This window comes from Hylobates moloch, unplaced genomic scaffold (assembly GCF_009828535.3).
Source record: "Hylobates moloch isolate HMO894 unplaced genomic scaffold, HMol_V3 SCAFFOLD_40, whole genome shotgun sequence".
NCBI lineage: Eukaryota > Metazoa > Chordata > Mammalia > Primates > Hylobatidae > Hylobates > Hylobates moloch.
In genome coordinates this window covers 980,864-995,562 of record NW_026652315.1, presented here as the reverse complement: position 1 = coordinate 995,562, position 14,699 = coordinate 980,864, and the positions used below count along the sequence as shown (strand labels likewise).

Sequence of the window (14,699 nt, the reverse complement as noted above, 5' to 3'; positions counted from 1 at the left end):
AGCAATGCACAGTTGACATTTTGGGCCAGAGAATTCCTTGTTGTGGGGGCTGTCCTGTGCATTGTACGATGTTTAGCAGTGTTCCTGGCCTTCACTAACCAGATGCCGGCAACACCCACCCACTGCCTCAGGTTTTGAAAACCAAAAATGTCTCCAGATTTTTCCATACATTCCCCCCCGCCCCCTGCCGAGAACAATTATCTTACTGTTTTTCCTCTTAGGGACTTTCTAAACCTTAAAACAGTAGAGAAATACGTGTAAATCAGGTCCTGGAAGCTGACCTGTCCCTTAGGGCCATTTGTATGCCTCCTTCTGCGTGCGGCTGCCCCACCTCACTCCTAAACCCACAGCGCTGGCTCTGCCCTGCAGACTGCGTTATGCTGGACTTAGCGGGATGGGCACTGGGAGCCTGACATAGTAGGAGGTACAAAATGTTTACAGAGAATTGTTCTGTGTGTGTGCCTTGTTTGAGAACCAATTTGCAGGGCACTCCTAATGGATTTACAGAGCAAAGACCCTTGCACTGGGCCTTAAAGGATCAGTAGGAGTCCACTAAGATGAATATGAGTGGGGGCTGGGCACGGTGACTCGTGCTTGTCATCCTAGCACTTTGGGAGGCCAAGGCAGGGGGATTGCTTGAGCCTAGGAGTTTGAGACCAGCCTGGGGAACATGGTGAAACCCCATCTCTACAAAAAATACAAAAGTTAGCCAGGTATGGTGGTGCATGCCTGTAGTCCCAGCTACTCCAGAGTCTGAGGTGGGAGGATGGCTTGAGCCTAGGAGGTCGAGTCTACAGTGGGCTGAGATCACACTGCCCTCCAGCCTGGGTGATAGAGTGAGACCCTGTCTCAACAAAACAAAACAAAGAAACAAAAAGAATACCGGTGGGCAGGTGAATGTGGTAGTGGTGAGGTCTAGGGCATTCCAGGCAGAAGGAACAGTGCGTGCAGAGGCACAGAATCGTGAAAGGGCAGTGTGGTATGTCAGGGGAGAGGAGGAAAGTTGGTGAGGTGAAGGCTTGACAATAGGGGGTGAAGCTGGAGAGCTCCACTGAGGGCCTGTCATGCCATTCCAGGGTAAGAGGCATTCCTTTACTAGATGTTTACCAAGTGCCTTCTATGTACATGGAGCATCTTGGGTTCAAATCTAGGCTCTCTCAGTTTCTAGCTGTGTAACCTTGGGCAAGTTATTTAACTTCTCTGCACTTCAGTTTTCTCACCTGGAAAATGGGGTTAATAATGCTCTCCTTCCAGGATCGTTATGAAGGAGAAATACGGTAATAGATCTAAAGTGCTTGCAGCAGTGTCTAGAACATAGAAAAGACTCAGCAAATGTTCGTTACTGCAGTTGTTGTTGTTGTTGTTATTAATATTAGCAGTAATAGGAGGAGGAGACATATACTAGGTTGGACAGAATTTTGATAATGAAGAGTGCATTTTGGTAAAAGGATCCTGGTAAGAGGCTCCTGTGGTCTTCATGTTGCATTTATAAACAAGACTCATTCATTTGATCTTTAATTCAGTTAACAAACATTTTGGAGCACTGATTACATAATGGATACCGGCCCACAGTGGTCTATTAGATGAGAATAGGACAGAATCCTTCCCAGGAAGAAGCTTACAGCCTAGCAGAGCAGAGAAACACAGACAATTAGAAAACTGAGCTGCAGAGCAGTGCTGGAGAGTGCTCAGGGCCGCATGGGAACTCCCGGTGACCTGGTTTTTGGGTTACACTGAATGCCCCTGTGGGAATGCTGGGATGAAGGCAGCAATGGCTTGCAGGAGGACCTGTTTGGGACTGTGTCTTACAGGAAAAGTGGGAGTTAATCAGGAAAAGAGGAGGAGAAAGAACACTCTAGGCAGAGGGCACAGACTGAGCCAAGACCAAGAAGAGAGAAGGCAGGTGCACGGGGTGTGGAGGAAGCTATTAATACAAGAAGTTGGATGTTGCTGGAACGTCATGTGGGAGGCAGGGAGAGGTGAGGGGAGGCAGGTGATGGAAGTCTTTGTTTTGCTCTCCAGGATAGGATAGATGGGGGTTTCAAGTGTACTTTTCAACTAGATGGCAGGGAAAGGTTTCTAAGTCATGAAGTGGACACCAAAATCTCTGGAGGGTTCAAATTGTGAACTATGCTTGAAATCATGGGTGGGCTAGACACTGGGGAGGCAGGATTTCCTCTTGGAGACAAGTTCTCACATGGTTTGACTTCACCTATTGCCAGCAATATCCTTTCTCTCCTTCTTCCATAGTAATAGAATTTTTAGCATCACTAAAAGGCTACATTTTCTTTAAGAGCCTATACTTTTCAGCCACCTTTCCACTTAGATATGGTCAATGGATGTAACTGGGAGAATTTCACAGAGGCTCTGGGACACCTAAAAAACACTCTTTTATACTAAAAGCCATTGAATTATGTACACTTTAAATGGATAAATTGTAGGCTTTGTAAATTATATCTCTATAAAGCTCTTGTAAAAACCTTGCTTTTGACCCCTTTGCATACATCTTTTACTACATTGTGCTTCCTGGAATAAAGATGTGATGGCTAGTCCTCTAGCTGCCATCTTGGACTATGAGGATGAGGGTCACACCCCAAGATGGCAGAGGAGTGAGCTGGAAGGAGCTGGGGCCTGGAGGACTTCATTGACCAAAGCTGTCTAGCTGGTTTTTGGGTTACACATATCTTTGGAATATTTTGTGAAATGAAAACAAATTTCTGTTTTCTTTGAACCGCTGCTAATTGGAGTCTCTGTTATTTGCTGCTGAACTTAAACCTTGCCGATACAACATTTCATTGGGAGTCCATTCTTCTGGCTTCCTATGTCCCCCCATGTGTAACATGCAGATTCAGGAAGGAGGCTTCCTCCTGCATGGACTGCAATCCCTCATGGGCCCCAATGGGCTGTGTGACCTCTTTGAGCCACATTCTATCTGAAACGTGGAGATAATTATATTTTCTCACCCTGCTTACTCATGGAATTGAGATAATCAATGAGCTAATGCGTGGGGAAGCACTTGGAAAATAGAACGTGCTTTATAAACATCATGCATGGAGTTGTTATCACCAGCTCCCTATCTTTTTATGAACATGAACACACTAGAAAGAAAAAAAGAAAATGTGAAATCGGAGAGAAAAAAGGCATGTCAGCATTTCCTACCGACCACCCGTGGATTATCATCACCAGAGGCACGGAGGAGTTGAAGCCGCACTCCTGTAACGTGTCCAGATGATTGATTAGAATCTGACAGCCCTGATTGGTTTCTCCAAAGAGCAGGAATCTGGTCTTCATCTCATGCAGCGTTTTGTTTGTTTCAACAGCTTGAGCTCTTCTTCCAAATGGCTCTGGAATATAAGATTGGGGACAGTGCTTAGCCTGGCATCTGCTCCACCTGCAGCCCTCCGTCTTCTCAAAGTCTGCTTCTACAAGCACAAGCCAAAGAGGTTACTGGGAGATGCTGGAGATCAGAATGAGCCACAACTTTGGGGATCCCCAAAGACTGTTTCCAGTGGAATGGCCAAGTGATGGAGGGTGTGGCCTAGGAGGTTGAGATCACCAGATCCTCTAGCCTGTTATCCCAGTGACCAGCCAGTCAAGCACTAGAGTCACCCTCTAGGTCATGAGGAATATAGGCAAGGCAGTTTTGGAGGCTTGGTGGATAAGCACCTCACCCCAAATTACACTGCCAAAAACTGATAGAGACGGAATTTGAACCCAGGTATCGCTGTCTACAATTTCATCTCTACGTCCCTACCTAGGGAGACAGTGAATAGAGCATCTTAGTTGGGTGACACTGTGTATTAGCTCCTGTGGCTCAACTTGTCCTCACGTGCAGACACATTATATCAGGTAAGCTTTGCAGGGACAAGGTACAGGGGTGAGGGTGGGGTGGGGTGGGGGGAATCACAGAGGGAGTAGTGGATGCCACTTGAGGGAGGGTGTGGCATTCAGGGAGGGCTTTTCAGGGAATGTGATGTTGACCCTGGCCTTGCAGGATGATTGAGTGTGTGTGTGTTTTGTTGCGGGGGTCAGGGGTGGCTGAGGGAGCAACATGAGTTGAGGCTCAGAGGCATGCAACCTTGCATACACAAAGAGGCAGGAGACAAGGCCAGGCAGGCCAGAGCATGGACGGCCCTGGGATACTGAAGACTCTGGGCTTCATGCTCCAGATGCCAGGCTGCTGCTAAAGAGTTTGCAGCAGAAAAGAGTAGAGGAATATCCATTCGGAGGCTTTCCAAGGCCGTGGGAGGTGGAAAAGGAGAGGAAGATTGTTTTTAACATCTCAACTTCTGTTGTCTGACTGAAGGGCCTTCCAGCCTCTCTTCTGGGGGAGCCTCACTATGACCATGAGCCACTTTGGAGTGGGGGTGGGTTGCCATCCAACTCTGCCAGGCAGCCCGACAGCTGTCCTGTCTGTGGTGCTGGACCAGAGAGAGACACCTCTGCGAAGAGGCCTGGTAGAGCCTGAGGAGGTGGCGCGTTTCCATGGCGTGGCATGTCAAGATGGGCGCATCTTTTCTGCCAAGATTGGGGATCAGGCCAAGAGCCGGGAGAGGAAGCTCTCATCCCTTCCTTCTGGTGGAAGGTGGGCTCCCCTGCGGCTGAGGAGCAGACACAAGGCCACTATGACCTTTTTGGTCAGTGAACTCAATTCAGCCCAATTAGTAAGGACCCTGATCATTCTTTCTGAGAATAAAATCATTCAGGCTTCTCGAATAATATGTTTTGGGCTTTTGGTTTCAGGGGACAGCAGGACCAAGAGATGATGAACCTACAAAGTGCAAGGGGAGGTGTTAATGAAACCGATTTTCCTACCCAAAGGGTATTAACTCAAAAGGTTATTAATTCTCAGCAAAGGGCAATGATTTTTCACTATGATGACAGAATGAAGTGCATCATATTTTATTAAAAGGAGGTGTGAGCAAGAATTTGAATAACTTTTCTGAGATAATGAAGAAAATTTCTGCTGCCCTGTTTGGCTTTTCTGAGCTTACAGACAGTCTCAGCTTGCCCTCGCTCCTGGAAGCCTGCTTCCAACCTAGCCTTCTGATTTCACTGGCTGCCCTCGTGACTGTCTAAGTCAGAAGCCGGGGTGTCACCTTGCACTGCTATGCCAGCCTCTCGATCAGTCCAAAGCTTCAGGCTTCCTAAATATCCCTAGAATCCTGTGCCTTAGTTCCCATGCACACTGTATCTTGCTCTGTTTGTTACAGCAGCCTCCTAACTGGTCTCTCTCTGTTTGGTCTCTCTGTCCTCCTGCACACAGCTGCTCAAAGAGTCTAAAACAGAAATGACTATGCCTGTTAGTGACTTTCAGCTTCATGGTATTGCAGCCAAGGCCACCACCTGAATGATGATCCCTTATCCCCCACCTCCTCCTCTCTTTTCGTTCTCCTGCTACCAACAGTTCCCAAATGCCCTTTTGGACGCCAGTACCTTTGCACCTCACCTTCTGCTCTGTCTCTGCTGCTCCATTCATTAAAATGGAACTGAGACTTCACAGCCTCCAGGAAGCCTTCTCATCTAGTCAGAGATAATTACTCTTTCTTGCTCTCAGCACCGTACTGCCTCCCTGATCCTAATGCACTTGCCCTGCAGCGGGGTGATTTATTTATCCAGGTGTGTGCTTCCTCCACCAGTCGGTGAACTCATGGAGGGTAGCACTGGGCACAATGGTGGGTGCTCAATAAATGTTAGTGAGCTGTGAGGTGTCCTGCCAGATCCAGATCTCAGACCAAAGGCTGGCACTCAATCTTCAGCCATTTATACATTGGACCTAATGTATCTCATTTTCTTTTATTCAGAGACTGAAACACTATACCTTTCTTCATTTTAGGATAGCTGCCTCAAATGTTAAGAGGGTCATATGAAAATAAAATGGGGATAAAAATAGTGCCTATCTTATGAGGTTGTTGTGAGGATTAAATAAGATATTTGTAAAGAGCTCAGAACAATGCCTGACATGTAATTAGCACCTAGAGAAGAGAGTGTTGTTAGAATAAGTACCAATTGGAGCATCTAGCATCTTACATTTCTGATCAGTGAAATCCTTTCTTTCTGTGGAAATTCACCCCAGTTGTCCTCATAGGACCAATTCTGTCTTGTGTATATTTACTCTGGATTTAGCTGTGAGATAAGCTCCAGCCCAGGTGGCTGAGGCTTCGAGGCTGTTCAGGAGAGACCATGGAAAAGAGTTGTCAGATGGAAAGCCCCACAAACAACTGGACTGAACAGGGCCCTCTCTTTTCTCTCTTCCTGGGGGCTTTAGCTCTCTTTAACGTGTGTATGAGCGAGAAAGCTGTATACTGTATACAGGTATGTGCTCATTCATTTATTCACTTCCTCAACAAACACTTATTAAGCATGTATTATGCCCCAGGCCCTGGCTAGGTACTAGTTAGAGGCAAAGAGAGCATGTGGCTCCTTTCAGGAGTCCCCAGCCCCATGGCGGTACGGGGAGTGCAAGCATGAAAAGCAACTATTAAAAGTGGTTGCTGTGTTGCAGCGGAGGAATGCCCTGCGTAGGGGCTTTAGGGAAGACGTCAAGAGAAGATAAAGCATCGGTCAAGTCTAGACGGATGAAAGATTCTTTAAGAGCTCATATCCATGAGCAATTGTTAAAGAAAGTGGGGCTCTGGTGCCTATAAAAATAAGATTGGGTGGATGACATGAGCGTTGAAGGGCAGTTGTGGAGAAGGTAGACTAGAATTATTTTGTGCAACTTCAAGAGTTTGAAACAAACAGAATCAATGGGTGGGCATGACATGGAAGAACATCTTTAACTTGAAGTAGTTGGCAAAAATTCATAGTTGAAGAACTTGGGACAAAGAGAAAATAAGGGCAGCAAAACAATAAAGACAGAAATGTCAATATTAACACCCAAAAATGTACACTATGTGATATTATAAGGCTGCTGAAGATGGGCCACAGATTTTTTTCTGAGCTTCTTCTTGGCCACATCAAAGAGGGAAGCAGGATCAGTCATAGCATTCCTGGTGGCCAGGTACTCATACATTTTTGGTCCTGAAACCCAAGATGGTTTCCCTATGTGTTATTGAAAAAGGAGGTTACAAATACATAGCAGCAAGTTTTCTGTGGTTAACTCCGAGAGCCCTGTAATCTTCAGTGAAACAGCAGCCACAGCACCAAATAGCATTTAAGTCACAGTGAGTCTATAAGAGATTCTTCACTATAATTGAGCTGCAGTCCCTATGACTGAGGGAGGCAGGGGCCATTTCAGGTCACATTTAGGGGTGGAAGGAATAGAGCCCTGAAGCCCAAGGGTCTGAGCCTCCATGAGATCAGAGTCTGTTGCTTATTCCTAGAACAGTTAGGACACTTGGGCATCCTAAGGGAAGCCCTTGGCTTCAAGGACTCACTGCTGTGCCCACCCTCATACCTTTACTGCAGTTTCTTCCTACAAGCTTTGGCTTTGCACATCACCAGGTCTCGACTGGGCATCTTTGCCTGGGTACTCTTTGAGCACTGCAGACTCAGCAAGGCCAAACTAAATGTATTTTCCTCCCTCCCAACCCATTCTCCTTCCTTTCTTCCTACGTTTCCTATTGTGGTTCATGACACTGTCATTCATCTCTATGCCCAAGCTAGAAAGCTTAGAGCTTATGCCCTCTCTTGCATCTCTACTGGGTCACCAAATACTGAGGACTCAGCCTCAGAATGATCTTTTCTTTCTCTGCCCAGTGGCGTAGTGTAGGTCCTTAGCCTTTTTTTCCCCTTCAAATTATAGTGTTGCAATAGACTTTTAACTGTTTCATATTTTATCTTGCTTTTTGTAGAATTAAGGGATGCTCGTTGTATGTATGCTGAAAATATATTTCAGTATAATTTGAAAAATGCTGAAAAAATAAAGAATACTATTATTTAGAAAAAAACACAAATAACATTTGGAGTATGTCTTCATAATCTTTTCTTATGGAGATATTTGTTCCATAGATCATTATTTACAGTGTGTATAATTGAGATCATGTTACATAAATGGTTTTAAATCCTTCTTCACTTATCATTATCATTTTCTCATAGCATCAAAAATTCTTCAAAACATACTTGGAAAAAGTGCCATAATTTACTTATTCCACTATTGTTGAAAATTTATGCTGTTTCAAGGTTTTCTTTGCCCTATTACAAACAATTCTCTGATGATATTCTTTATGTATAAATATTTGTCTGAATCTATTAGTATTTTCTTAGTGTAGTTTCCTAAAAGTAGAATCAGTTCCTTACGTATGATCCTATTTATATCTCTTTATATATACATATATATCCAAATAGATCTTCAGCATTTTAAAAAGCTAATATATATTGAATGCTTTCTCTGTGCCAGGCACTTTTCTAACAGTCTTATTTGTATTGACTCATTTAAACCTGGCAACTCTGTGATAAGCTGTGAGGAAAGGATATGCTTTAGCTATGAGTGAAGAAATTGGTTCCATATTGGATGAGCTAGAAGCAGCACATTCTCCAAGCATATCTTCTGAAATTGGAGCTTTTCTCATGTCTTCAGAAGAGGTAAAGTCACACCAGTGATAAGAATCTGGGGATGATACTGTGGTTTGAGGAGGAGGAATGTTTAATTGAGGTAAGTGATCGAATCCATCAAGGGATTCAGCCCCTGTATCCAGGAAAAGGGGTTGATGGACTAGGGAGGCTCGGGGTTGTCCTCTGTATGATAGTAAGTTCCTAGAGCAGCAAAACAATCCTTAAAATTAGTCAGAAGGAGAAGCTGGGTCCAGCCATTACATTTCTAATATTATTTCTTGCAGCAAGTGGTTTTTCTATTCCTAGTCAACTCCTAGGTTTGAGGGTTCCTGATATTTCATACAAGAAGAAATTATTTCATTTTCTTTTGGGTAAGGACATCAGGAGATGGGTGACTGCAGGCAATTGAGGTGGGCCACCTTCCATGGGAGAGAACCAGGGATTCTACCATAGGAAGCCTGATTGGAGTCAGGATCTGCCTCCCGCCCATGATGCCTGGGCTAGAGGCGGTTGCTCAGCTCAGTGTTTGTTGAGCCCTTTCATGTATTGGCTGGTGCTGGGCACACAAGTGCATAAGAAGCCTCAGGTATTGCTATGCCCCTCACAAGGTTTTTCATACAACATGCATTATTTAATTTGCAAATGTGTGTGTGGGGGGGCGTTTGCTTTGTAAACATCCACTGCTGAAAATATTCCCAGACCTGGCAAGGGTCCTCTGGAAGACCGAAATTTCATAATTGCCCTGAAAACTCTCCAGGCCATGTACTCTGCTCAGGATGGAACAATCCTATGTGATAAATGTAGCTGCAGCTCTGTCCCTGGCTTCTGTGGTCAGGCCAATGATTTGTAGCTGGGCAATGTTGACTTCAGAATTTCTTGCACGATGGAAAGATGGAAACATTTGTGTGGGAATTTAGTCACTGCTGGACCTTACAGATTCAGCCCCTAGCTGTTGCTGAGCTTTGTCGGGAGATAAGCAGATTCTGCCCAAGGCCATGGTGAGGAATGTTTCTCCCACTCCCGCCATCTTGAATTTTGCCCTGACCTGGACACCTGACCCTCCCATTTACTTATTTTCTTGAAAATAATTCTGTGTCTCAATTTCTGAATGTGCACAATATTAACTAAACTTTGTATTTTCCTTCACCTCTTGTGACACCCTAGCATCACTTTACTATAATATTGAACCTCAATTACCCAAGGTATAAATCACTCCTAAGGAGTGAATGAGGTGCTTTGTAAAGCCGTGGTAATTTTTCAGGTCATTAAGATATTGTTTGGAACTCAGAAGAAATTCCTAAGTTTGTCTTGAGTGGGTTTCTTTTCTAGCTATTCTTTACAAACAGCTTTAGGTTCTAAAGCTGCTGAAATTAATTCATCACCTTTTGGAGGTTGCCATCTTCCCATCATTTTTTGCATTCTTGTTTCACCTGTTCTTTGTTGTTGTAGTTGCTCTTTACTATTTTGTTGTCATATAAGAAAATGAGATATGGGATGGAAGGAAAGCTATTTTCATGTCTGATCTATTCTGTTTTTTTTTTTTTTAGTCCATTTTGGTGCCATACTACTGTAGCCTGAGGCCACAATTTCTTCTTTTGTGGATCCCAGGAAGAGAGTAAGTAGAGTCTTTCTTCTTGCCAAAAAGTTTTTTTCTTCTAAACTTTTCTCTTAAATTCTCTTGAATTCTACTGCACTTCTGGCTAGAATTAGAATGATTTTTTTCTTTTAAGAAATCTGGTTATGAAAGAGTATGCCATTCAGAAGAGCTTTCCATTTGTACTGGAATCCTCTCTGGGGAAAGTGGGGCTTACTTCCCTAAAGTCCTTCCGAGGTCATGGGAGTATTCTACCCTGCGTAGGTTCAAGGTAGGGTGAGAGAATTGAACAGATATCCTTAAAAGAAGATACACAAAGGGCACACGTGTACAAGAAAAGGTGCTTAACATCATTAGTCATGGGAGAAATGCAAATTTAAAACACAACAGAATATCACTTCTCTCCCTTTAGAATGGCTAAAATTAAAAAGACTGACAAAACTGGGTAGAACTCCTCATAGACTGCTGGTGAAAACAAAAAATACTTTCTTTGGAAAACAGTTTGACAAGTTCTTTAAAGGCAAATGTACACTTACTATAAGACCCAGTAAACTCTGGGCTTAAGTGTTTACTCAAGAGAAATGGAAACATATGTCCACATAAAGATTCAAATGTTCATGGCAGCTTTATTCATAATAACCCCAAACCTGAAACAACCCAAATATCTATCAACTGGTAAATGGATAAACAAATCGTGGCATATCCATTCAATGGAATACTACTCAGCAGGAAAAAGGAACAAATTGCTAACACATGCAAGAACATGGATACATCTAAAATGCATAAAGCTAAGTGAAAGAAACTAGATTTAAAAGGTTACAAATTGTGTGATTCCATTTATAGGACGTTCTGGAAAAGCAAAACTATAGTGATGGAGAGCAGATCAGTGATTTCCTGGGTCCAGGGAATGGGGTGGGGATTAACCAGCAAAGGGCAAAAGGGAATCTCTAAAGAGAGATGGAAATATCCTATATCATGATGGTGATCATGGTTACACAAGTGCATATTTAAAATGATTGCTGGAATAATGCACTACAGTCAAGCAATAATGTGGTTTCTCCACATTGCCCTGGATCCAGGACGAGCGGCATAGGCTGCACAGCAGGCCTTCTCTGGTAGTTCCTTGTATAAGTAAGGGCTGGGCCTGGCTGCTCCTGGTTTGCAGGCCTCAGAGGACAGGATGTTTCTGAGTTTTCTGGAGGTTGGGGTCGATTGTCAGAGATAAGTCCAGGACTGACTTTCAACCAAAAGACCAGGTCAGGGAGGGAGCCAACCCTCATGGAGCAGGGTCTCAGGGAGACTTGGCATGTCCGGAAGGTCTTCCCTGGTTCCTTCAGGCTGGGGATGGCCAAGGGGTCCCTGGGGTAACCAAGTTGTCCAGCAAGAGGGTTAGAAACACAAGGGGCCTGGAGACCATGCAGCATCACAGCACCCAGCCTGCATTTCAAACAACCTGTACTTTTTGAGGAATAATTCACTTTCCTTCTCTTATCAAACAAGGATCTAGATAACACCACCCATCTACACTTCCAGTTCTCTGGAGAGAATCCGCTTTACCACACCAAGTGGATAGAATTCCACAGGGAAGCAAACCAAGTCAACATTCAGTTGTTCTGTGCGATATCTTTTACTATGTGTTGGAAAATAGCTGGGTGATGCCCTTCTCCCACTCCAACCATTGCTCCCCAAGGACCAGGGAGCTTTTATTGGTACTGATGATCTAGTCTGCCTTCCTTATGTCACAGATGAAGAAACTGGAACCCAGAAAGGCACCTGACATGCCCCAAACCATGCATCCAGGTAGAAACGCTGGGCTCTCCTGACATTCAAGCCAGCATCTTTCTACTGTGCTGGAGGACAGAGGTTGCGACCCTCTTCCCTGCATGTTCTAGGACTCATCCTATCTCTGTTAAAGCTCAGAGGGCTTACATTCCATGCCACATAAAGGCCGATGCCTTGAAGTAAGGCCCCTGGTCGGCATAAGAGGAAATGGGTCTTGGATCACAGAAGACAACAGACCGGGTCTTGAATCACAGAAGACAGTTGACTGGGGCATCCTCTTGTCTATGGGAAATACCCCCAAACAATTGGGGTGACCAGGGTAATAAAAACAAAGAGTCCCATGACCTTCACCCTTCAAACACCTGGCAGAGCTGCTGTCTGCTGGTCTCATTCTCAGACTAGACTTTTTTTCTTTCTCTCCCAGAGGTAACTCTAGGAGAATCCTTACCCAGCTAAGGGGGCTGTGAGGCTGGCATCTGACCACAGTTAGGCCAGAGAGGCTCCCCAGGAGCTGGACAATCACAGGCCCTTCAGCTGCTCTTGCCATGAGAGGTCTTGGCTTACAGTGAAGTTGTCAAGTGCTGTTTTGATTGGCAAATTAATCCCATTGTGTTCTTGTTCCAAAACTTTATTTGATGTATCATGACTGTCTAGCTCCTGGCTTTGAGCTTCGTTTGACCTTATCCTTCCTTCCTGTATCAGCCATAACTACACAATTGCCAAGCGAAGCTTACAAGGAATAGAAGGAGGGGTGGGGGCGGAGGACCTTTGACATCACAGTCGAGGAATCTAGGAATATACAAGTCCTATCTCAGCCCAACGCCACCTACCTCACGAAGTTACTGCTAGAGACAAGGATCCTGGGTGCCCTGGCAGGTGGGGACAGGCACTGCTTTAGTATTGGCAGTGACTGTGCCTGTAAAAGGAAAACGAGGGCCACTCCCTCCTCCAGGTCAGCTGCCAGAAGATGAATTGGGTGCCTTATACTCAGTGAGAAAAGAAGATAAGATTGCAGCTTTCTTTCCAGTCTGGACCCATGGATGGAAGAGACTCAAGATGGGCCCACACCCTGAGCGTGGCTTGTTACTGCACAGCAAGACACAGTGCTGTGAAGCGGTTGGGAGCTTGGGCTCTAGCCAGGTACAGTGGTGCATGCCTGTAGTCCCAGCTACTTGGGAGGTTGAGGTGGGAGGATCACCTGAGCCTGGGAGGTTGAGGCTGCAGTAAGCCATGATTGTGCCACTGCACTCCAGCTGAGGTGACAGAGCCAAACCCTGCCAAAAAAAAAAAAAAAAAAAAAAAAAAAAAAAAAAGGCACCTGAGCTCTGGAGCCAGATTGCCTGGCTTAAATCCCAGCTCTGCTACTTATTAGCTGTGTGACCTTGGGCTAGTTATTTAACCTCTCTGTGTCTCAGCTATATAATAAGACTAACAGTAGTACCTACCTTACAGGATTATTGTGAGTGACAGATATATGCCCCCGAGATGTGTTTTTAGGCTAGATTTAATCAGGCAAAAAGAAAAGTGAGAGTGAGGGCAGAGGTGACCTGGGAACGCCTGGCTGTTCTACAGGAGTGTTCCCCTCCCTGGAGCTGGAATCTGGGCAAAGATAAACTCTTGCAGCATGAGGAAAGCATTAAGCATTAACTCGGCCAAACAGCCCAAGGTTATTCTTTTTTTTTTTTTTTTTGAGACAGAGTTTTGCTCTTGTCACCCAGGCTGGAGTGCAATGGGGTGGTCTCGGCTCACTGCAACCTCTGCCTCCCGAGTTCAAGTGATTCTCCTGCCTCAGCCTCCCGAGTAGCTGGGATTACAGGCAGTAAACCGTGGGTGGGGAGTGTGGGCTGAAGCATGTTGGACGTGCTCTTTGGGGCAGAGGTTTGGGGGCTGCCTGATGAGAAAATGGGCCTGATCTAGTCCTTGAACCTCCCTAGGGCTTCCCCATGTGGAGGCCTGGGGCTGAGAGGGCAGGCTCTTGGGTATACTTTTAGAGACTGAAGGCCCACCCTGATCCCATTCATTCATTCATTCATTCCACCACCCATTTATTAAGCACCTATGTGTCAGGGATTGTGAATACACTGTGATACCTAACAGTGAATAAGACAGACCATGCTCTCAAAAAGCTCATGGTCTTACGGTAGATGCAAGTAAATAAACAACTGTCACACAGTTTCGAAAGTGTTGCGTTGGCCGAAGAATAGGAAGGTGCCCACCCAGCCATAAGGTGGCTAGTGTAAAGACAGCCAGATGAACTCCATTGGTGGGTGGTGCTGCCAGCTCCCCAGATAATCTTGGGAATTTTAATCAAAGGCTGGCCCTGATGGGAGGGAAGGATTATGAAATGTAGGGGGAAGGTGAGCTTATGTATGGCCAATATATAGTCACCTCTAGACTCACAGAGGTTGAGGTCATGGCTGCAGCATCCACCCTGGGCTTTCCTGAGGCCCTTGGTGTCTCTCATCTTCTTTGAGACTTGCCTGACCCTGGGGTCTGCAGCACAGCTATTCCTATCCTAGGCATGTTAATTTCCTCATGAAGAAATAAGGAGGGGTTCAGTGACTGCCAAGGCCCACAACGGGCTAAAAAAGCAAATCAGGACCAGAATTCGATTTCTCCGCACATCTAAGTTCTGAGACTATAAAACTTTTCTGGGCATGTGCACTATTTCCCCTAAGATATTCTTTTGGACCCGTATCCTCCCTTCACCACCTATATCTGGAGGCCCAGCTGACTGCTGCCTGCCCACTTCAGACCACGGGCAGGTACCCCCGCAGTTTCCAGGTTGCCATAGGGAGCAATGGCAGAGGCAGGGTAGTGGAGCGGC

At 45.3% G+C, this 14,699-nt stretch overlaps 1 protein-coding gene across 1 annotated transcript in view; it reads right to left on the bottom strand.

Moving 5' to 3' along the window:
- LOC116463523 (hepatic triacylglycerol lipase-like) overlaps window positions 1-14,699 on the bottom strand; it is a 132,997-nt gene that overhangs the window by 27,013 nt on the left and 91,285 nt on the right. Inside the window, exon 2 of the mRNA XM_032146653.2 lies at window positions 3,160-3,344. Coding sequence (XP_032002544.1) covers window positions 3,160-3,344 — 185 coding nt within the window. The remainder of the gene's footprint in view (window positions 1-3,159; window positions 3,345-14,699) is intronic.